General features: G+C 42.7%; 1 protein-coding gene across 1 annotated transcript; it reads left to right on the forward strand.

Moving 5' to 3' along the window:
- On the forward strand, window positions 1–24,957 carry Actr5 (actin related protein 5). Its single transcript, XM_005329840.5, has 9 exons — window positions 1–411; window positions 1,681–1,910; window positions 4,012–4,181; window positions 8,120–8,337; window positions 9,464–9,646; window positions 16,009–16,125; window positions 16,809–16,948; window positions 18,236–18,368; window positions 21,652–24,957. The coding sequence occupies exons 1-9, from the start codon at window positions 37–39 to the stop codon at window positions 21,892–21,894; spliced, it is 1,809 nt and encodes a 602-aa protein (XP_005329897.1). The 5' UTR covers window positions 1–36; the 3' UTR covers window positions 21,895–24,957.

Genomic DNA, 24,957 nt, shown 5'->3' on the forward strand with positions numbered 1-24,957 from the left:
ACGCTGCGTCGAGGGGCGGGGACGGCGCGCTCTAAGATGGCGGCCAACGTGTTCCCGTTCCGCGACGCCCGAGCCGCGCCGGATCCTGTACTGGAGGTCGGACCCGTGGCACACGGGCCACTGCCCCTACCGCTGGTGCTGGACAATGGGTCGTTCCAGGCCCGCGCCGGCTGGGCGTGCCCCGGGCCGGATCCGGGCCCCGAGCCGCGCCTACAGTTCCGCGCTGTGTGCGCCCGCGGGCGCGGCGGGGCTCGAGGCGGAGCGGGCCCGCAGGTGGGCAACGCGCTGGGCAGCCTGGAGCCGCTCCGCTGGATGCTGCGCTCGCCCTTCGACCGCAACGTGCCCGTCAACCTGGAGCTACAGGAGCTGCTGCTGGACTACAGCTTCCAGCACCTGGGCGTCTCCTCACAGGTGCAAGCGGGGTGGGCTGGGCGTAAGGGAGGGATGAGGTCTGTCCGCTCACTCAGCTTTTCAGGAGGGAGTCAGGCTTCCAGTGGCTCTGATTATCTTCTGCTTAGTCGATCATGCTAAGTACTTAAAATGTGTGTGCCCTGCTTTAGGGTAGTGATCGAACAATGCCTTTTCTTTTCCCATAGAATATACGTTAGGGCCTATATGCTCGTGTCTGATTTATTTATGAATACGTACTGTGCACCAGCCCTGTGTCAGGCATTTTATTTTAGGCGTTTGGAATTCAACTGTGAACATCGCACAAAACTGTTAATGCCAATGGAGCTAGTGTGGAAAGATACTAGTATGAAAAGACAGACGTCAGTGCTGTGATAGAAGAAGATGAGGAGGTTACATTTTTTTCAATGTGTGGTTGGAGTAGGGACTCTGGGGAAAGTATGTCTGAGCAAGGTCTTGAAGGAGATAATTGAAGGAGCAAGCCCTGTGAATATATGAAGGAAAAGTATCCCAGTTAGAATAGACAGTGAAAAGGCACTGATTCGGAGTATGGTATAATCCTAATCGCAGGGCGGCGGGGGTGAGGGGGCAAGTACCTGGATAGGTGCTACCAGGAAGAGGATGTCAGAGAAGTAGTGTGGGGACAATTCGCACGCTTTATAGGTTTTTCCTCTGAGTGAATTGGGGAGCAGTTGCAAGGCATCAAGCAGAGGAGGGACACAATTTTTATCTAAAAAGGATCACTATAGCTGATGCAGAATGGACTGTCATGGAAACAGGAAGACCCCTTAGGAGACTTGGAATAAAGCAGATGAGGGATGGTGACAACTTAGATAAGTAGTAGGGGATGTGATAAGAACCAGTTGGATTCTAGAGGTATTTTGGATATAATCATTTAGCCAACATCATTTACTGACAGTTTGGATGAGGTTTCACTTAATAACCTTAAGCTTCATATTTTCCAGTAAAGACAAGATTTATACATACATACGTACATATATATATATATTTTAATAAGTTGGACACAATACCTTTATTTTATTTATTTACTTTTATGTGGTGCTGAGGATTGAACCCAGTGCCTTGCACATGCCAGGCGTTTTACTACTGAGCCACAACCCCAGCCCAAGATTTTTTTTTTTATATTTATTTCTGGTCAGGTTTTTGATTAGGGATCAAATGTGAATTCTGCTCTGCACTAAGATTTTTTTTTTAATGTTTTAAAGAGTATTCTGTTATCACTCATTTTTTTCCCCTTTTCTTTCAAACTAGGGCTGTGTGGATCATCCCATAGTTTTGACAGAAGCTGTGTGCAATCCACTATATTCACGCCAAATGATGTCTGAACTCCTTTTTGAGTGCTACAGGATCCCCAAGGTTGCCTATGGAATAGACAGCCTCTTCAGCTTCTACCACAATAAGTCAAAGAACTCAGTTTCCTGTGGGCTCATCATTTCATCTGGATACCAGTGTACACATATTTTACCCATCTTAGAAGGAAGGTGGGTTGTGACTTTTGAGTGGTATTTTAAGAAGCATTCAGGGACCAAGGATGTGACTCAATGGTAGGGAGCTATGCCTAGCATGTATGAGGCCCTGGGTTTGATCCTCAGCTTTCCCCTGCCCAAAAGTAGCATTCAGTAAACATTTAGTGTTTACTGTAAAGTTGGAGTGGAAAGAGCATGTACTAGACTCCAGTCTATAAACTGAGCTGGGCTTAGCTCTGACCTACATCACTGTATGACTACATCACTTTGCCTGACCTTTGTGACCTCCTGGAAGGAGTTGGAGATGGTCTCTTAGGTCTCTTAGGTTAGTTCTAGAATTTTATAATTCTAATGGGGAGATAGTTAACATAGTACCTGTAGATAATAGGCACTCAATAAAAATATTTTGAATAAATTATTTGAAGAAATTTTAATTAGACTAACTTTGTGTTATGTAGTCACTTTTTAATTTAGACTTTTAAAAATTTTCGAACTCTTTGATCACTACTCATACCTTTCTGTTCGGTTATAGTACCTGATAGAGGCATTTATTAAAAATTTCTGAGTTGAATAAAAGACAAAGATAGTTTGTCTATTCCCACTTGATAGTTTGGCTTTCTTTCATTGTCCTATAAGAGATTAGGCCAACTTTATGCTTCTCATATTGCCTAAAGAGTTGACACTACAGGGAAAGAGCCTTGGCCTTGGAGTTGAATGCCCGGGTTTGTAGCCCTGCTAAGATAAGGTACTTAACATCTTTGTTTCCTCACATGTGAAATTGGAAAAAAATAACTTTCCAGGCTTGATGAAATGAGTGATATGGGTGGTGGTACTTTATAAATTGTAAAGCAGTCTGAATATTTAAGGCAAACAAATGCCATTGAGTTTATTGAGACCATAATGAGACTCTCTTGAAGTTTCCATGAAAATCTGTAAAACCAGAAGTAAGGCATTATCAAACTTTTCCAAAGTTTGGAATTCTATAGTTTATGTAAGCAGAATATACAGAAATTAAAGAAATCATGTATATTCTATTGAGAGAAAATTATTTTATCTGAAAACTAAGGAATTTTCAGATTGGTGCATGGCCTGTTTTGTGCTGCCATCTCCTGGTGAAGTATGATTGAACAGCAGTGTTTGAATATGCAGCAAATTCCCAGTGCTCTGCTACTCTCCCTTTCTTACATTAGGAGCCTAAAGTTGTTGTGTGAGGTGGTACATCCCAACTTGGGAGACTGAGGCAGGAGGATTCCAGGTTTCAGGCCAGCTTAGCAACCCTGTCCCCCACAAAAAAGGGTTGGGGATGTTGCTCAGTGATAGAGTGTCCCTGGTGTTCAATCCTCAGTACTGCATGAACCTTTGGTTCATGTGAAAGAGATCTGGCCCTTAGAAGATGCCAGTAAGCTTATAGGTGATTTATTATTTACTCTAATTGCATTAATAGAAGTGGATTGTGTAGGGGAGGAGTTCTGGAAAGGCTTATTAAAATATAGATTCCCAGGCCCACCCAAGAACGAATGGGCCTGGGAATCAGCATGTTTAACATTTTCCTAGCTAATTCTAGGAATTATATTCTAGGATATGGTTCCAGGACCACAGTTTGGGAAATACATGATGAGTCACATAAAGGTCTGACTTTGGAGTTTGTGTTTTCTCTCTTAAACCTGTTTTCCTTCTGAGACTGGCCAGAAGTTAGATGGCCAGGTATCTGGATGTGGAAATTTCTGTGTTGGTTAAGAGGTTAGACTAAGAGGACTTAAGTCTCTTGCAATTGTAAGGGTTTTGGGTTTTTTTGGTATCAAGGATTAAACCCATGGGCACTTAACCACTGAGCCATATCCCCAGCCTTTTTTATCTTATGTAGAAACAGGGTTTTGCTGAGTTGCTTAGGATCTTGGTAAGTTGCTGCAGCTGGCTTTGAACTTTCTCTCTTCTTGTCTCACCCTCCTGAGCCACTGGGATTACAGGTGTCTGCCACTGTGCCCAGCAGCTCTAAAGTTTTATGCCACCCCCACTTTTTGTCCGTTTCTTTGTCTTCATTAAATTATTCTATTTCCAAGATAGTTCATATTCTCTTCTCTGTGTTGCCAAAAAATATATTTTTTCTTGATTGCAGGCTAGATGCCAAAAACTGCAAACGCATCAATCTTGGAGGAAGCCAGGCAGCTGGTTACCTCCAGCGACTCCTCCAACTGAAGTATCCGGGGCACCTGGCGGCCATCACTCTCAGCCGCATGGAGGAGATCCTGCATGAGCACAGCTACATTGCTGAGGACTACGGGGAAGGTAAAGGAGAGGACTTTGCCTGCTGCAGCTTTTGGATGTTGGTGACCTTTGGAGTGTTCTAAGCTATTAAGATTCTTGCTTTCTTATGTTTTTATTCTATTTCTCTTAGCACCCCCTTTTTCTTTTGGTATTCACTTTTTTTTTTTTTTTTTTTGGCACTGGCTATTAAACACAGGGGCTCTTTACCACTGAGCTACATCCACAGCCCTTATTTTTTTTTAATTTGAGACAAGGTCTTGCTAAGTTGCTGGGGCTGGCCTCTAGTTTGTGAACCTCCCACCTCAGCCTTCCAATTCAGTGGGATTACAGGCATGTACCACCACACCTAGTGTGTGGATGGGTTTTCTCGTTGACATCTTTACTTCAGTTGACTACTACTACTAAGCTCCAGAAGGGCAAACACTGTCTTTAAAAGAAAACTAATTTTGGTGAAAACCACATAACGTAAAATTTACTATCTTAATCGTTTTTAAGTGTACAGTATAGTACTGGCTAAGGGGCTGTGTCTTCAGAAATCTTTTAAGTACCTGTTATTCCTGGGATAAAAGAAATTAGAGAGAGACATATAAAAAGAAAGAATCTGTGGGGCTAGGGCTGTAGCTCAATGGTAGAGTGCCTGTTTATCATGTGAGGCCCTGGGTTCAGACCCAAGCAACATATATGCCGTCTGACAAAGAATTTGGGAGCACCCTCAGGCCAGGGAGGTGCTTGTCAGATGACACAGCTCTCTCTGCTTTTCCTTCTTTGTTCTCAAGGTGTTCTGGTATCAGCTTGTTTTGTAATTGACTTTTTTGGGGGGTGTGTTCTGTGAATTATAACACATCTGTAGATCCACTATCACAGTTGTGTGTACTTTTATCCCAAGAAACTCGCTCATGCTTTCTCTTTATAAGTCATATTCTGTCCCCATCCCAAGCAGTTGCTCACCTGTTATTTGTTACTGTAATTTTCATCTGTTCCAAAATGTTATATAAATAGGATATGTAACTTTTTGAAACTTTCATTCAGTGTTATGCCATTGAGATTCATCCAAATTGTTGAGGATCTCAGTGGTTCTTTCCTTTTTATTGTGGAACTGTATTGTATTATGTGGAGGCACCACAGTTTGTTTATCTATTCATCATGAATAGTCATTTGGGTTGTTTCCAGTTTTTGGTGGTTGTGGCTGGAGCTGCTTTACGTACTAATGTACAGGCATATGGTAAATATATGTTTAACTTTAGAAGATTCAAAGCTGTTGAATTGTTTCTGCTTTGGACTGTTGATGTGGGGGATTATAATGATTGTGTTTGAATATGGAACCATTCTTGTTTTTTTGGAAACCTACTTGTTCGTGTGTATTACTCTTTTAATGTATGTATAGCTGAACTTGATTTGCTACTATTTTATGAGGGATTTTTTTGGTGTCTGTTTCATGGGGGGCATTGGTATATGGTTTCTTGTGCTATTTTGGTGTTAAGGTGATGACTGACCTTGTTCAGTGAGTTGAAAAGTGCTCTGCCTCTTACTACTCTCTGGATGACGGTGTAAATAATTGATGTTATGTTTTTTTCTTTAAATGTTTGGTAGACTTCTCCAGGAGAACCATTTGAGTCTAAGGATTTCTTTTTACAAAGGCATTTAACTATGAATTCAATTTCTTTAATAGACACAGGACTATTTAGGTAACCCCATTGGTTTTTTCTATTTATTTTTTTTCTGCTTGATTCATTTTCCTCCTCTTCTTGAAACTTAAGATTGTTATGAAAATGTTCTTTTGAAAACAACCACTACCAAAACAAAAAAGCCTAGCATTTAATTCTGCAGTTTTCCCTCACAGCACTGCTTTTTACCTGTATCCCACAAATTTTGATATATTTTCATTTTTATTGAATTATAATGTTTTCTAGTTTTCTTCAAGACTACTTCTTTAAGCAATTGATTAATTTTCTTTAAGCAATTGATTGCTTTATATACAGCATTTAGAGATTTTCCTATTATCTTTCTGTGATTTATTTCTAGCTTAATTCTGTTATGATCAAAGTTCTTTGTCTAATATTGGTTAAATTTGCTTGTTTGATAACCCAGGGTCTGGTCAACTTTGGCAGAAATTACTTTTTGGGGGGTGGGGGTGGTACTGGGAATTGAACCTAGGGGCACTTAAACACCATATCCCCAACCCAATTTTTTTTTTTTTTTTTTTAGTTGTAGATGGACTCAATACCTTTATTTTGTGTATTTTTATGTGGTGCTGAGGATTGAACCCAGTGCCTCACATGTGCTAAGTGAGCACTCTACCACTGAGCTACAACCCCAGCCCTTCTTAATTTTTTATTTTGAGATAGGGTCTTGTTAATTTGCTGAGGCTGGCTTTGCATTTGGGATCCTCCTGCCTCAGCCTCCTGAGTTTCTGGGATTATAAACGAGTGCCACCAAGCCCAGCTGGCATAAGGTTCCTGAAAAGGATATGCATTCTGGAGTGTGTCCTGGGCTGTTACTTAGCTTCCATTGGTTGAGGTGTTGCTCCGTTTTTCTGTATCCTTGTTCACTTCCCATTTATTAACTCTGCAGATACTAGAGAAAAATGAATTGAAATCTTTGGGTGTACTTGTGGGTGTTCCTTTTTCTCCTTTCAGTTCTGTCAGGTTTTGTTTTCAGGTATTTTACTCTTTTTTGGTAGGTGCATATTTAACAAACTTCTTGCCAAATTGACCTTTTATCATTATGTATTATTCCTCTTCTTTTTTTAAAATTTTTTTTCCACTTGTTTGTTTATTTATTTATTTATTTGTATGTAGTGCTGAGGATCGAACCCAGGATCTCGCACATGTGAGGTGAGCGATCTACCGCTGAGCCGCAACCCCATCCGTTGTATTGTCCCTCTTTATCCTTGGCAATTGTCTTTGAAGTCTGCTTGAGCATTAATAAAGCCACGCCAGCTTTCTTTTGATTAGGGCTTGCATGGCACATCTTTTTGTCTTTTAACTTTTAACCTATTAATATTGCTGTATTCAAAATGAATTTCTTAGTAGTTAGATCATTTTTTAAAAGTCTATTATAGCCAAGCACAGTGGTGCTTGCCTATAATCCCAGCAGTTAGGGAAGCTGAGACAGAAGGATTTCAAGTTCATGGCCAACTGCAAGTTAGCCAGTCCCTATCTCAAAATAAGAAGGGTTCGGAGGTAGCTTAGTGGTATAGCACCCTGGGTTCAATCCCAGTACCAAAAAGAAAAAAAATCTTTATGTCAGATTTTTTACAATTTTTTATAATTTTTTACAATTTATTATTTATATTTGGATTTTATATTTTTATATTTTTAATATTGTTGTTCCCTCAGTTTGTTATTTGTTCCTCTCTTGCCTTTTAGGTTATTTGAACATTTTTAAATTCCATTTTAACTTTTCTGGGTTTTTTTTTTTTCTCCTTTTTTACTATATCTGTGTTTTTTTAAGCAGTTATTTGAGATTATTGTAAATTTAACTTTTCATGGCCTATTTAGAATCGATATTTTCTACTTGAAATGGAATGTAGAAATGTTAATACTAGACTCACTGGTGCTGTCTTACACGTGTCCATCTGTATATGCTGGAAGCCCATCAGACAGTGATGTGATTTTTTTACTTTCAATTGTCAAACCTAATTTAAAGAACTCAGGAGGAGATTAGTGTGTTGGGTTTAATCAGATTTTCATAATTTCCATCGCTGTTCTTTCATTCCTGATGTTCTAGGCTTCCTTCTGGTACGATTTCTATTTGAACAACATCACTTATCAGTTCTTTTAGAACAGGTCTGCTGGCAATATGTCCACATTTTATTGCAGCATGTAGTTGATTGAGTGGATTCAGAGATTGGCCCTATGGTGTTTTCTCCATCTTAACCTGCATCTGAAATCCTTGTGTTTTGATTTTTGTGTTGTTAGTGTTTCCATTTCATGACTTCTAAAATTTTTTCTTTAAAGAATTGCAAAAGTGGCAGTGCCCTGATTATTATGAGAACAATGTCCACAAGATGCAGCTTCCGTTTTCCAGCAAGCTCCTGGGCAGCACTCTGACTGCTGAGGAGAAGCAGGAGAGGCGGCAGCAGCAGCTACGGCGGCTGCAGGAGCTCAATGCTCGGCGGCGAGAGGAGAAGCTGCAGCTGGATCAGGAGCGACTGGACCGACTACTCTATGTTCAGGTGACAGCAGATGCTGGGATGGGTCTCTGGCCTCACTTAAGAAGGTGGTCCCAAGGAATTTTCTCCTCTGAATTTTTCCTTAGCCATAAATATATTGATTAAGCTTGACATGATGATATATGCCTGTAATTTCAGTGACTTGGAAGGCTGAGGTAGGAGGATTACAAGTTTGAGGTCAACCTCAGCAATTTAATGAGGCCCCAAGCAACTTAGTGAGACCCTCAGAATTTAAAATAAATAAAATTTAAAAAATAAATAAAAAAGGCTGGAGATGTGGCTCAGTGGCTAAGTACCTCAGGGGTATAATCACCAGTATTTAAAAGAAAAGAAATTGATTATTGTAAGTCACTCTGGGGGTTAAGGAGGAGCCCAGGGGGATCATTAGAACTGAGATCATTAATACAGAGTCTAGTATGGCAATAGGTGTTTCTGAAAGAGTTGTTGACTCCAGCTTTGATTTTTTTTTTTTGCTTTATAGTCTCCTTTAGTTAGTTAGTTTATTTATTTATTTTGGTACTGTAGATTGAACCCAAGGATGTTCTATCACTGAGCTACATCACCAGCCCTTTTTTGTATTTTTTATTTTGAGACAGGGTCTTGCCGATTTGCCCAGGTTGGCCTTAAACTTGTAATCCTCCTGCCTCAGACTCCCAAGTCACTGGGATTACAGGCATGTGCCACTGTGCCCAGCTAATTTGTTTTTTAATTTTTTAAGTGTAGTATGTATGATGCAATGTGCTCAGATCTTAAGTATGCATCTTGTTGAATTTTCTTGAAGTGATATGTGCCATGTGTCTGCCCTCAAGTCAAGAAATAGTATCACCATCCTCCCTCTTATCTCCTCTTTGCCAATAACTACCCCGTAAAGATGACAACATTTCTGATGTCTGTCACTATAGATTAGTTTAGCCTAGCCAGGCTTTGATCCTAGTCCAGAACAGCAGGGGAGGAGGGCAGCCATCTGAACATTTTTTGGGGGAGCTAGAAGTGTAAGTCTGTGGAAGGCAGGCTAGGGGAACTCTGGGAACCTCCTCCTGCTGCAGTTCTTTCTACTTGGCTTTTAAGCTACTTTTCTTTCCTTCCTTTTTGTGATTGCACTATGTGTATATGACTGTTCTGGTTTCAGGAACTTCTAGAGGATGGCCAGATGGATCAGTTTCACAAAGCTCTGATAGAGCTGAACATGGACTCCCCAGAAGAGCTGCAGTCCTACATACAGAAGCTCAGTGCAGCAGTGGAGCAAGCGAAACAGAAAATCCTTCAAGCAGAAGTCAACCTCGAGGTGGACGTGGTGGACAGCAAGCCAGAGGTGACTGAAGGTCTTGAGAGGGAGACCCAGTGGGGTCATTTAGAGAGAGCAGCCCTCCTGAGAGGCAGGAATGCCTTAAGGCTGGTATCAAAGGCGTTGTGACTAGGTGTTGGGGGGAGAGAGCAGCTTGATGAGGTGCGTGGATGGAGGTAGCCATGGCAGATTTGTACTGGAGAAGTTCTGAGCAGAGGGATCTCACCCCACGACGGGCAACGGAATGTGAACTACGAAGAACATTCACACCAGTTCTGTGTTGCTCCTTGAGCCTGAACCTGTTTCTTTTTTTCTTTTTTTAAAGAGAGTGAGAGAGGGGGGAGAGAGAGAGAGAATTTTTAATATTTATTTTTTAGTTCTCGGCGGACACAACATCTTTGTTGGTATGTGGTGCTGAGGATCGAACCCGGGCCACACGCATGCCAGATGAGCGCGCTACCGCTTGAGCCACATCCCCAGCCCTGAACCTGTTTCTTTGTCATTTAACAGTACATCATGGTTGATTGTTCATTTACCTCTTTCCATCTTGAAGTCAACTCAGAATAGGGCTCATGCTTCATACATAGTTTATGGATTTTTTTTAAAGGTTATAGGCTGACACAATCTTTTATTTATTTGTTTGTTTGTTTGTTTGTTTATTTAATGTGGTGCTGAGGATTGAACCCAGCACCTCACTCATGCTAGGTGAGTGCTTTACCTCTAAGTCACAACCCCAGCCCAAGTTTATGGATTTTTTTTTTACAATAACTGGCAGATATGCTCGATAAAACATTTACAGGTTGACTTAAAAATATTTTTAGTTGTAGATGGACACAATGCCTTTATTTTATTCATTTATTTTTATGTGATGCTGAGGATCAAACTCAGTGCCTCACATGTGCTTAGCTATAACCCCAGCCAAGATCATTTTTTAATTAGATACTAAAGACTAACTCTGGATAAGCTCTTAAATTTCCTTTTGCTCCTTTCCGTTCTCTGCCAGTGGACTGTTAATAATAGATGTTAGTGTGACCACAAGGGCAAGTGGAAGAACTGAGCTGAGGACCTCTGTAGCCCAGACCTGATACCTTGGGGCCTACATAGTGAAGGAATGGATAGCCTATATCAATTCAGCCCAGCAGTCACTGGCCGGGTGTCCTGTCTGTAGAACTGGAACAGAGTACTATTAAGTGTATACAACATAACTGAATTTGTCATCCCTAGAATTCCAAAACAAAGGAACTTACTCATTATCTTATGACATGTTTGAGCAGGATTAACGAGAATAGCTGTTGTTTTTTTGTTTTTAAATCAATCAGCTTTTTAAAAACTCTTGATTTCTTGTGTTTTTAGAAACAGTACTGTAGAAAGATGTGAGTCAATGCTGTTTGATGCCCTGTGTGATGTGGTGCTCATCAGTGAGGTCACAGCCATCTTTGGCTCAGCAGGAAGCTTACTTTACTGTAGTTTTTGCTCTTGGACTTGCATTCTCTCCCTCTGTTGATAGGCTGCAACTGAGGACTGAGCCAGCCATGAGCACGCTTGCTTTATAGAGCACATCCTGAGCTAGTCTTCCTGGATCCCCCTCTCTGGTCACTACGATCTAGGGAAGGAAGGGCTTTGGCCTCCTTTCTCTACCCAGATCAGCTTCTCTTGAATCACTGTGCCTTTTTGTTGCTTCCCCCAGATTTGACCTGTGATTTTATGCAACCCAGATCCATGTTGTCTCTGTTAAGTGTTCATCCATATTTAGTCTTCCTCATGCTCAGCATATCAGTGGGACATAAGTGTCTTTATATTAGAGAGGTGCCACAAAGCCACATGCAGGTGAGGAGTTTCAGATTTAAAGTTAAAAATGAATAGCTGTGAAAATGTGATTCCTGAGCAGTTGAGGGAACTGGGTTTTCCTTTTCTTTGTTCCTTTTTCTGCATTTGTTACACGCTGTGATTCAGGTGTTCCTCTGTTCATTCACAGGTTCTTCCTATGTGTCCTATATACCTTTGTTCTGTGCTCTGAGGACACACATCAGAATGCCTTGGACTTGGGGAGATTTTGAAATGTTGTATTTCGAAAGAGGCTTCTCTATATAACAAATTTACTGAATTGCTGTCGCTGAAGCTTTAATGGTCAGTCAGCATTTATTGAGTGTGATTGTTAGTGACTAGAGTCAGTTACAGTCAAATTCATGGGATAAATTTAGCTATAACAAGTTCTACCTTCAAAAAAGTATTTTCCAACAATATAATTCACTTTGAATGAAGTGAATAGATGGTGAGTTGAAGTTCCTGTGAAACTCCACTTATGCAGTAATGGCTTTATATAACTGGGAATTTAAAACTTACACTGTTTCCCAACATCCATTTTTCCTACAGACCAATCTGTTCTAGTTGTTTGTATTCTGAAACTATTCCTGTGAGAATGTTGTAAGGAGCAGGCTTTGTTAGCATTCTTAACGCAGTAGTTAAAGTAGAAGATGCTTACTTTTCACAGCCACAGGCATAGCATTGGAGGTGTGTGTGTGCAGATTTAGAATGTCATCATTTGTTGGAAAACACAGTGGGGCCAATACAGAAAGTTCTCTGGCTTTACTAGCAGGATCAGAGTTGGTCCCTGTTGTTGTTCCGCTGCTCAAGAAAATTCCAGGAAACCCTGCTGCTGCTTCTGAAACCCCTGGCAGACTGTTAATCTATCTGGTTCCAAAGGAACAGTTGTGTTAGTCTTCCTGAAATACATAGTACATGTGGAGACCCTGGAGAATCTGAGTGGGGGGTGTAGTCAGCCAACAGGACTCTCCTCTGTGGGGTGCATGTTTGCATTGAAATTACTAGCTTGGTTCCTCTCTGAATTGTATGAATTAGCATAAATAAATTTTTAAACCACTTTTAGTGAAGCTAATAAGTTTTATTTGTAAGGTGACATGCTTTGAATGTAGCTGGAAAAAGGTAAATGATGCTGTTTTTCTTGTAACTGAAGAAGTCTTTTGAAACCCAAAATTTTATAGTCTTTGTTCTGGGGGAATTTGAAGGTGGGCGCTACCACCTAGTGTATGCCAGGCATCAGGAATGCAGAAGTAATTAAGATAAGGTTCCTAAAAAGACAAAAAATATAAGGTTTCTGCCCTTCTGAGTGCCTCAAAAGAAGGGCGGAGAGCACAGAACAGAGAGCTTTCCAGGACTCAGCTGAGGAGAACACTCTGCTGGGAGGGAGAGAAGAGTGCTGGGAATGCCAGCTCTCTGTGTGAGACAAAACCTGCAGAGAATAGGGAAATCAGAGAGGTTCGTAGAGTTTTAAGATCACAGATGGTCGGCCTGACCTCAGATAGAAGATGGTACCTTTATCCTTTGGTGGAAGGATGAAAGGACAAGAAAAAAGAAAAGGAGGTCAAATGGAGAATAAGTAGGAAGTTCGGTTTTTAAAGCAACAAAAAGGGTCTGCTAATAATCTCAGGACTGATACTAGGAAGAGGAGAGTTTTGGAAGGGTCTGGGACAATGGCTGTGAGCACTGCACCAGGAAGCTGGGAGGTAATGGAGGGTTCCTAGTAGCTGTCTAGGGCTTTCTGTATTCTTGCACCACTGAAGCATGGCTCACTTATCTGTTGCTTTAAACTTAATAGTGTAAGACAACTACCATTCATTTGTCCTCGCGGGTTTAATGGGTCAGGGATTCTGGAAGAGTAGATCAGATCTGCTCTGTGATGCCTGGACTGGGAAGACATGAAAAATTGAGGATAGAGTCACCTGGAGGGTTTTTCACTTAACTATCCAGCATCGGGCCTGGGGCAACTCCCAAGACAGAGTTTAGAAAAGACTGTTGACCCCAGCTCCAGACAGGGCCTCTTGCAGCGAGGGGTGACTGGCTTCCAAGAAGGAGCTTCCATGAGATGTGTTCATGGTGCACACACTTCAGGGAGTGGAGGTAGAAGGAAGCTGCATGCATTCATCACTTCCTGTCATGACTGTACTGGAGAAGTCACTTGACATTATTTGCATCAGTTTCTGTTGGAGTCCTCCTGAACTCCTGCTGAGACTACCTCTTTTTTGTCGGGGAGGGTCCCTTTATGGGGCATGGGGAGTAGAGTGGAACCCCCCAGTACTTGCTCCTATTGGGGGGGAGGTCTCAAGCTTTGTCTGTCATTATTTTAGATACACAGCATTTGTGTGTCTCCATTCCACTAATACAGCTGAATTGTTGAAGGGGCCAGATGAGTGCTTAAAAGAAAGGAAAGAAGGATTTTTCTGAACAGGAGCTTGTTCTTTATATCATACTGCTTCCTGGTTCCTGGGTGCCTCAAATGGAAGAGAACTTGGGTGATCCACTTTTGGTCTTTGTGGGATCTCCTGTGTCATTTCTCAGAGCTGGGTTAATGCTCCAGAGTAGGCTTAGGCACTCCCAGGACTTGCTCAGCATCTTACAGATTACAAACTATGTGGTCAAACTTTACTCTTGTTAGGGCAAAGGAAAATGTCATTTAGCATGTCAGCAAGACTTGCTGGGCAGGTGAGACTTCTTGCTCATCTCTTTTTTTATTATCCACTCTGGCCTCAAGCTAGGTCTTTTCCTATTCCTAAAGCCTTAGTTGATTTCCTTACACTCAGACTCCTGATTTATAGAATTTCAGCTGAAGGCAGAACAAAGCTTTGGAGCTGAGCTGTTCTCTCCCCTACCATGTTTCCACCACTTATGTGAGTTACTTCTGCCTGAGCCACAGCTTCCTGATCATGAGCTGATCCATGACCTCCTTCATTGAGACCCAGAGGCTTTGTCCATAACCTACCTCCTGTCCTTCTTGAATTACCTCTTTGTAAACTAGGTTTCTCATCTGGTCCTTTGGTCTCCGATGAAGTATTATTTTTCCTTTGTAGGATTTATGCTCAAGCCTGGGAAATGCCCCTTATACATGGTCAAATCATTTAAATTGAACAGAATCAGGAACACATTGTTGTGCATTTTGTTTGGCACATATGCCGTGTGATTTGGGGCGTATGAGTGTGGGGCAGGGGAGTATTGAGGGACATTGCCAATTTGCTAGTCTACATTTGCAATATATGTGCACAGGACATAGAGGATTATGGTGTTTTTTTTTTTTTTTAAAGAGAGGAGAGAGAGAGAATGAATTTTAATATTTATTTTTTAGTTCTTGGTGGACACAACATCTTTGTTTGTATGTGGTGCTGAGGATCGAACCCGGGCCGCGCACATGCCAGGCGAGCGCACTACCACTTGAGCCACATCCCCAGCCCCGAGGATTATGTTTAAGTTCTCTGAATTGTGTTGATAATTCACATACTCCATAGATTCTGAGAATAAGGAGGGACTTGGAACACAAATTAAGTGTGGAATCTTCTTTCGGGCTTTTGTGGCTGTTGGTTACTGGGTTTGCTAGATCCCTCCCCAGACACCACCTTGTAAGTCAGCCTGCTCTGCACCCACTAACATCGATAGAGCATTTTTCTCTGGGATGCAACAAGATATTTCTTCCTCTAATTTCTATCCTTTGAGGTTAGAGGAGGAAGACTTACCTGCCTTTCACATGGCAGAATGACAGATGACTGAAGACATCTTGTAGGACCACTGCCTCCACTCTTTTCTCAGGTTAAAATGAAAACAAAAGTGCTGTGACCCCTCCTTTGGGAATGGTGTCAGCACACCCAGGCCCCATTCAAGTCATTGTCATTGAAGAGAAAAGCTTGTGCTGCAGGACTTCACAGATAGGAAGTCTTTGCTCACATCTCCAATCCAGAAGGACCTGCTGTTAAGGGACTAATTGTTAAGCCCATTAATGTCAGCACATGTATTTATTAATTTTAGCCAGGCCTTGTGCATGCTGGTGATCCTAGTGGCTTAGGAGGTTGAGGCAGGAAGTTCACAAGTTTTAAGGCCAACCTCAAGCAACTTACTGACACTCTGTCTCAGAATTTAAAAATTGAGAAAAAGGGCTGGGGATGTAACTCAGTGGTAGATAGATAGGTAGATAGATAGATTGATTACCTTTTGTTGGTAGCCTAGCTGCTTTGGAGGACACCCCCTATCACACTGTGCTGCCCCATAGCTGTGTGTATGATGGTGTGACTGATGCAAGCAGCATATCTTCAGGGGCGTCAGCCTGAAGCTGGCGCTATTAGAAAGCTTCAGAGAAGGCAGGAGACAAGGCTTGTGTAAGTAGGAGAGGCAGACAATGAAAGCAAAGCCCATTGTTGGCTTTGTAATCTGTTCATGTGTATTCTTTTGTTCAAATAGCATAGAAAAATGTTCATAATTTTGACACAGGCTTTTGGAACATTGGGCAAGATTCCAGTTCTTTTTTGTGACAGTGAACTCATAGAATGGGCTTGCTGGAGATATTGGTTCTGATTTGTTTTGTTTGTGCTATTCTGTTTCGTCCTCAGACCCCTGACCTGGAGCCACTGGAGCCATCTCTAGAAGATGTGGAAAGCATGAATGATTTTGAGCCCTTGTTTTCAGAGGAAGCACCAGAAGTGGAGAAACCTGTCACCACTGTCCAGGTTTGACGCCTGCCTCCATGTCCTTGTGTACACTGAAACTGTTGACACAAAGGCCAGTTTGCTTCTTAGTGATTACATGTATTTTGAAGTCCTAATTTTTCTTTTTAGAGAAAGGGACATCAGTACTTACAACATCAGTCAGGGATTTTTTTCCCCCCAGCACTGACTGAGGTTCCAGCACTAGTCTGTGAGAAAGGATAGGCCAGTAACTGGAGGTCTGTTAACTGGCTTTTGATGATTTCATCTACATTTAAGCCAGTGTTGGCATAGTGGATCCTCTTTAGGGTCTACATTTCTATCATTACAGTGACACCTGGATAAACTGGCTAATCTGAGGCCCCCGGGAGGGAGTGTTCTTTTTGTGCAGGGACTGAAACGCATAAGCAGGCCCTGGGTGGAGCTGTGGTTTTCTCTGCTAGGCCTTTCATGCCACCCTCCCTTCACTGCCATGCTCCCTGCAACTCAGGGACCATGGCACAGTGCAGTGTGTAGGAATTGTAGTTCAGAGGTTGAAAGAAAGTAGAAAACTGGACCTTCATGTCAGGAGAGTTGGAGAGCCGCTGCTGTGCCATGCACAGAGGACAGAAACTACACTGGAATAAGAGGTGCAGGTGAGGAAACTGGCAACTGGGATGGTTGTCATCGTGGCCTAAAAATCTCTCTTAAACCTTGGGTTTTTAAAGCCCGTGTTTAACTTGGCAGCATATCATCAGCTGTTTGTTGGGACAGAAAGAATCCGAGCTCCAGAAATTATTTTCCAGCCCTCGCTCATAGGAGAAGAGCAGGCGGGAATAGCGGAGACACTTCAGTACATTCTGGACAGGTAAGATAGTGACACTTGTTTTCTTGAGCCATTTTTTTTTCTTTTTTTTCAATTATCATTTATTTTTATGTGGAGTTAAAGACCGAACCCAGTGCCTCACACATGCTAGGCAAGCACTCTGCCACTGAGCTACAGCTGTAGCCCTCCTTGGGTTTTGAGTTGGAGAGATGGTGGTTGAGCCCTGGGAAATACGCTTGTTCTTGGTGTTGTTCACTTGCTGTGCTGTCACCAGGCCTGTGACAGGCCTGTCACATGCCTGTGCCTGCATGGGCTCTATGATTGTGTTCTGAACATGTAAATGCTCAGCTCATGTGAGGAGCGAGAAGAACTCCTTTAGATCAGTGCAGTGTGGTAATGTGCACTGGCTTTCATATGAAACTTCACAATCCTGAAGACTGGAGATTTTAAATCACCCCCAAAATATTGCAGTGCCTATGAAGGATTTTTTTTCCTCCCTGTGGACATTGTATTTATACCAGAGTTTACATTTCCAAAGTGGGCCTCCCTCCACCCACTTCCAAAGGCGTTTTCCTGCAGTGTGAGTTTCCATGACTCAAGCTGTACAAGTAGGGAACATAATTTGTAGTTTGCGGGCTGTTTTTGGTATAACAGGATGGAAAAGTGCACCCACAATGAAAAAATGGAAAAGCACTTCTGCTGTTACTCTTAAGTGGCTTTGAGCTATATGTCTTAATGATGGGTGGGAAAGTAATCAAAAGTGAATAACAAAAAGAGGTTATTAAAAAACAAAACACCCCACACCTCCCAAAAAAACAGGTGTCGGGGTGCTTGCCTGTAGTCCCAGCTGCTCATTTGGCTGAGTCCTGGGGCTGCATAGCAAGACCGTGCCTCAAAAAGAAAACAAAATGAACCAAAGAAAAAAGGGACAGATGGAGAGATGAGTCCTCAACCCCAGGGAGAGGAGCTTTGGGGATGACGAAATGTTCCATGTCTTGATTGGAGTGATGGCTACGGGAGGGAGTACATAAATTTGTTAGCCTTTATAAAAGAATATGTAAATTAATCTTCAGTAAAGTTGATTTTTAGAAAAATGTATTACAAAAGCACAGAAGATTTAATCATGTTAAAGATATGAGTGGAACATTCAAAGTAAGGTTTTGGAAACATTGGGCTGACATTGTAGAGTGACATGAATGAAAAATGACAGTTTTGGTTTTATATATCTTAATTTTTCAAGCAGCTGTTTTCTGTTTCTCACCAAAAGCTTGCATTTCCACATTTCTAGTCTCTTGGAACATTTAAATTGGAGTGTCATTTCTCTCCTAGGTACCCAAAGGAAGTTCAGGAGAGACTGGTCCAGAACATTTTTCTCACTGGTGGGAATGTGATGTATCCTGGGATGAAAGCCAGAATGGAGAAGGAACTGCTGGAGATGAGACCCTTTCAGTCTTCTTTCCAGGTACTGTTTGTTTAAGCTGCTGTTTCAAAAAATAGCATTATTTTCTGATTGCAAAAGTAAAAGTGTAAGGGAGAAAAATGACTGTATAATTCTATCATCAGCAGTGTCATTGTTGACATTTTTGTGACTTTTATTCTGGTCTTTAATCTACGTTTAATTTTTAAAGCAGAACGAAAAACAATTCTTTGTGTACTTTTTTTTTAATTGAAAAAGGAAGACATGCGCATAATTAAATTCAAAGATGTCAGAACACAGGTGAGAATAAGTCATTCTCCCTGCCTGAAGGAGATTGCCTTTCATAAATTTCCTGCACTTATATGTATTGTTTTGTTACCTGAATTTCCCTAACCTATATAAACATTTTCCCATGTCATTATTCTTCTAAAGTACTATATTTTATGGCTGTCATATAAATGAGTGCCCCACAATTTTTCTATCAAATCCTTGATCATCAAGTAACATAGTCTGAGCCCCCATCCTGGACCAGGCACTGTAGGGATGCTGAGATATCCTGAACACAGCCTGCAGTTGCAAGGAATTCACTATCTGAGGGTGGCAGTCAAGTAAATGAGCCATAATAACCTGGAGTGGGATGGACAGAAGGTATGGGCACCTAGAAGTTTCCACTGGTGTTCAGGGAAGGCTCCATGGAACTGAATCTTTTAAGGTTGTAAATGTGTTTGTGGTCTATGAAACGTGGTGTGGGGTAGCTTGGCAAGATCATTCCCGAGAGAAGGACTAGCATACCCAAAGGTGCAGGGGCAAAAATTTATTGAGGGAAGGAGAAGTAACAGTGTGGCTGGAGCATATGGCTGCTAAAAAGGAATGCAGGCAGAGAGGAAGAGAAGTCAGCAGGCCCACAGGATGCAGGACCTGTGCATCCTACTAAGAAGGTCGGCCTTCATCTGTGACGCAGGTAGTTTGTTCTTCAGATAAGCCTTGTTTTCCTGCCTTGGACCCTTTGCACCTAATGGTTCCTTTACATTGAATACTCTTCCCAGCTCATTGCTATTCTCTCTTGGTTGCTGGTTTATATGTTATTTCCTCCAGGGAGTCTTCCTTGTCTATAGCCCTTGCCAAACTCACCTCCAACAGGGAAGGGACAGTGTCCGTCTTTTGATAGGTGTTTCCAGCCCTTGAAAGACTGTGGCTTGGTAGCTTCACAGAACATAAGAAGGCATTGCCAGAGGGAGAGGAAAGGGGGTTGACTTGAGAGAGATAAGGGGATGAAGTGATCAGAACTGATTGTGGATTTGGGGGAGAAGTGGGATTTAAGACAACTCCCCAAGTTTTATGTGGAGCCACTAGTTTAATAAATAGGACGTTCATTGGACTAGGAACTATGGGAGGAAGAAGAGGCTTGAAAGGGAGGAAACTGAATTCTGTTTCCAGGGTGGGTCAAGCTTCCAGTGGGACACACAGAAAGAGCTGGCCATAGCTAGTGAGTGAGTGCTCAGGAGAAAGATAGCAAGGTACACTCAGGGAGCCCAGGGCACTGTTGGGGAGAGGAGGTGAAGTCAAGGATCAAGTGCTAAATCATGGCAGCCTTTGAGGACAGTAGAACACAACAGACACTTAGGAGAGACATCCCAAGAGGCAGGAGGACAGAAGGGGCAACATCACTGAAGATAAGGGCAGCATTCTGAAATGTGAGCAGGGGCTTGACGCAGTGCTGGCTTCCCGTCTATGGTAAAGTGGTTGAGAAAAACCTCATGGGATTTTAAATATCTCTTGCTTGGCAAGCCCAGAGCCTTTCCTATGGTTACTTCGTAAGCACTGGTTGTAGGAATGTGGTTGCCAGCTCTCCCCCAGCCTTGTATAGAGCTGTTCTGGTGTCGTGGTCCACCGTCTCTCCTCTGCCCACTTCCACCACTCCCTTTTGCATTGCTAATGTAGCCAGTGTGTATCATGCTGTCACTAGCCCATCAAATCTAAGTGCAGATGATGTGTACAGCAGTGCCCCGAATATAAGTACTATTAGACCCTGCATGATTTTTAGAAGATAGAGAACTCCAAAATGTGTATTTACATATTTCCTTAAAAAAAATAATTTCTGGATCTGGGGGTGTAGCTCAGTATTAGGGTACTTACCTGTAAGGCCTTGGGGTTCAATCCCCAACACTGTAAAAAAAGAAAGAATTCTGTTATTTTTTCTTAAATAGCAAAGTATTTTAAAACATTACTAAGATATCAGACTTTTTCATAAGACAAAATAAAAGAGAAAAAGGTTTTTTTAGATATAGTTTCTCTGAATAAAATTACTTATATGTATATTTTCAGGTCATTTTCTTATCATTTCAAACTATTATGACAGTTTTTCCTTTATCAAAGTATCCCTTTTATGGCTGTAATATTCTATTAACGGTAGATCTTGCTACATTTCTTACTAGTGATAATGATAGCTACCCTTAATTCAGTATTCCACAAGACAGAGTACCAAGCACCCTGTACTCATTCTCACAAGCTTTTCCTAAGCCAGAGCAGCAGAGGCTCTTGTCTAATCTTACAAAAATGTTACTTTTCACAAGTCCCTTGCCTCTGTGGCAGCCTGGGCAGTCAGACTCTGAGCTCAAACTTCTCTTGTCCCATCCTTCTCTCTCTGTGCATGCTGATCCTGCTTCATGTGGCCTGGCCTGGCCCTCCAGAAGTTCTGAAACACTGCCGCATCATGGAACTCCTGGGGTTAAGGAGAGAGGAGGAGAGAGGATGGTGGGAAAGGAGGCAGACAGTTCCAGAAATCAGGAGGCCCAATTTATTTCCCTAAATGGTCAGGTCAGGCTAGCTGAGGACTCTCACAGTGCTGCCGACCCCCAGCCGCACTCTGACACGAGCAATCGGAACTGAGCATTGGCAGCATCACAAAGAACACCCTGGTTACCTGCTCAGCAGTCATTTTTCCCACGACTCTCTCACTGCTGTGGCTAGCCTTGTACCAGCCTCCACCTCACCTCTGTCCTGGCAGCTTGTGATTGACAACAGTGTGAAGCAGGAGGCTGGCCAGCTGGTCCCTCTGATCCAGAGTGGCAGGCTTTGCCTTGGTAAAGGACTGCCTGTTCAGTGAGTTGGGCCCCATGCCCTGTGTCATCTTGTGCACTCTTGGAGAATCTGGGTGCTTCAGTTCAGCTTTGCTTGGAAGGTGCAGAGGTAGAGGGAGTTGGGGCCTCCTGTACATGTTTCTGAGGACACGCAGGTCTGTGGGACTGTAGCTGAGCCTGCTGCAGTCACACTGGGAGACTGAGCCTGCTGGAGGCATCTTTCTAGTGAGCATTGCCTCTCATTTCAGGTTCAGCTTGCCTCGAACCCTGTGCTGGATGCCTGGTATGGTGCTCGTGACTGGGCTTTAGACCACATGGACGACGATGAAGCCTGGATCACCAGGAAGGACTATGAAGAAAAGGGAGGAGAGTACTTCAAGGAGCACTGTGCCTCCAACATCTACGTCCCCATTCGCCTGCCCAAGCAGGCCTCACGTACCTCAGAATCCCAGGCAGCAGGCAAAGGCTCAGGAGCCAACGAGCAGGCCTAGCAGAGGGCCCTCCAGAGAGAGGGCTCCGCACACATGTCTTTTGGCAGTGTGATGGGACAAGGACTGTGCTAGATGTATTTGGCTGCAAACTGAATTTCTCCCGGGGAGAACAGACATAAGAACAGCAGGATCATCTTGTACGGAGTTTCGTTTACCGGGGGCTACTGCAGCATGGAAAGTCTGAGTTGCCGTGTGGCATCTGGAAGCTGGTACGAAGTTTTGTCGGCAGCTTCCAGCGAGCAGTGAATGAAGACATGGAGGCCAGGGTGTACAAAGAGCACTAGACTTATTTTTTACTGCATTTTCAAGCCTTTTTTGTTTAAAAAAAAAGTTATAAAGTTTTATCAGTGTATGTATTTTTTCCTACTGTATTTATTCAGAAATTGTGTGATTGCCCAAAGGGGAAGGTCCTTCATATATTAAAAGCTGATATTTATATTAAAGAAGCAAGTAGTCACCGTGAAATCTCAGGAGCTGGAAATATTTGCCGCCTCCTATTACTTCCCCTTAAAATAAGAAACAGGAAAGGAGAGGATCACCACCACCTTGTGCAAAGTCACTCTGCTAGCTAAGGACCTGCTTGGTGCCCTCTTGTGAGTGAATGGAAATAGAGCTAATGGCTCAACTTTTGTTCATACTTTGTTTGTTGGAGACTTTTCTACTACATGAGACCTTTCTACAAAAATTTTATTTCTATCCCTGTGAGTTTGTTGGCTCCTTAATGTTTTTAAGTCTCTCTGAAGAAAAAGGTAGATCCTGTAGCCTTTATTCTGCCATAATCTCACCTTCCCTGAGTTTTGGTGAGTCTTGTAGTAGGAGAATCTGAGACATCTCATTTGTTACATAGTGAATGGACAAATAACCCCTCTTTTATGGAGATTGCTTGTTGGGAGTTCTAACTCATCAAGAATTAAGCCCAGAAAGCTCCTGAGCTGCTAATATCGTTGTCACAGAACCTGTGCATTTGGATCCCATGGTGCCTCAGCCTGTCTGCTGAGGCTGCTTTAGAACCTGGATCCAGCTCTCGAGGGTTTAGAAACTCAGACCAGGAGGGAGCTGTGGTGGTGGAGGAGGAGGTAGGAGACTCAAGCGGACCCAATAACTTCCAAGGCATGGTCCAGTGAGCCACTGGCCGTCGTGGCTGGGCCCAAGGACTGATGAGATGGCAGGAAACATGAATTTTGAGTGGGCTTGGGATAGATGTGAAGAAAGCAGGACTGATCTTAGCTGGGCAAGAGGGACTGGGGCTGGGGCTCAGGAGAAGAGCTCTTGCCTAGAATGTTTAAGGCCTGCACCACAGACACAATGCAACAGTAGCAAAACCCCAGTCTGAAAGGCAGTGGTGGGGTCAAAGGACTGCCTTGGAGGTCATGTCCTCATGGAGAAAGACCCTGGGCAGGTCTTTCTCAATTAGGCACTTTATGACCAAACAAGCTAGCAAGCTAGATGTGCTCAGGCTCGCAGGTGATAACACTGGAACACAGGAAAGTCGGGGGCCGTGGTGAGGTTCAGGCCAAGGGGCGGAGCCTTGAGCTGTCTGGTTTCGTCTTTGAGCATGCCAGGCTTTCCGTGACCAGCTTTGCACATGCAGTCTTCCTCATTCTTTCCCAGCACACTAGGCAGGAGTTTTGGTACCCCAGGGGCTTCCTCAGCCCCTTGCACAAACCACGAGCCAGACGTTTACCACTTAGCTGTGCTTTAGGCCCAGGTGGTTTCTTTTACACTGTTTTGTGTTCCTCAAGAGAAGGGGTTGTGTTTGATTAAGCTTGAAGTGTCCAGGGCCCAGAGTTGCATCTGAAGGGTACTGGGGACTGCAGGGAATATGGCCATGGTGACGCCTTGATTTGGGGCCTTGGCCTCCAAAACTGTGCAAGTATAAATAAATATCTGTTGTTTTGAGCACCAAGTCTGTGGTAGCTAGAACAGCAGTCTTTGGAAACAAGTACAGATGGCCAGGTTCAGTCCAAGGGTGAGTCTGAGACAGGTAGGAAGTAGTTAGCCACAGGGGAAGGAGCAACTTGCCCTTGAGGTGGAGGAATCCCAGCATAGCAGAACTCGGAACATCAGCAGAGGTTTCCCCCAGGAAAGCCGAGAAGCAGAGGGGAAGGGGCTTGGAACAGTTCCCCTCTTCCCCATCTCTCCAGCCCCAGCAGTCACGGTCTACTCTCTGCTTCTGTGAGCTAGACTCAGATACCTCATAAGAGTGGAGCGAACCATGCAGATTTGTCCTGTGGCTGGTTTGTTTCACTAAATGTCCTCAAAGTCCTTTCCTGTTGTCACCAATGGCAAGATTTCCTTTTCTATAGCTGGAAAGTGTTAGTATGTCTTTACCATGTTTTTATCTGTTCGTTTGTTAGACATTTAAGTTGCTTCTGTGTCTTGGCTGTTGTGACCAATGCTGCACTGAACATGGAAGTTTAGATTCTTCTGAAATCCTGATTTCATTCTTTTGGATTTATACCAAGAAGTGGGGTTGCTGGGTCCTGTGGGTTCTATTTTTAATTTTTTCAAGGAAACGCCATACTGTCTTTCATAGCAGTTGCACCATTTTACGTTCCTACCAACAGTACACAGGGTTCCAATTTCTCCACAACCTCACCAGTTCTTGCTATTTCATGACTTCATTTGTTTTATGTAGTAGCCAGACTAATGGGTTTTGATAAGAATTGCCCTGATGATTAGTGATGTGTATCTGTTGGCCATTTGTAGGTCTTCTTCAGAAAAAGGTATTCAAGTCCTTTGTCCATCTTTTAGTTGGGTTTTTGATTTTGTTATTGGAGTTTTTATGTATTTGGGGCATAAATTCCTTATCAAATACATCAGTTCATAGATTACCCTTTCATTCTCTTTATTCCCTTTTACTAGGCAGAGTTTTTTTCTGTTTGATGTAGTCTGTTTCTGTTTTTGCCTTTGTTGCCTATGCTTTTTTTGAGTCTTAGCCAAGGAATCACTGCCATATCTGATGTCACAAAGGTTTTTCTTCATGTTTTCTTCTAGGCATTTTATGCTTTCAGTTCATAGGTTTAGGCCTTAACATAAATAAATTTATATTATTATACAATA

This window comes from Ictidomys tridecemlineatus, chromosome 5 (assembly GCF_052094955.1).
Source record: "Ictidomys tridecemlineatus isolate mIctTri1 chromosome 5, mIctTri1.hap1, whole genome shotgun sequence".
NCBI classification, from domain to species: Eukaryota; Metazoa; Chordata; class Mammalia; order Rodentia; family Sciuridae; genus Ictidomys; species Ictidomys tridecemlineatus.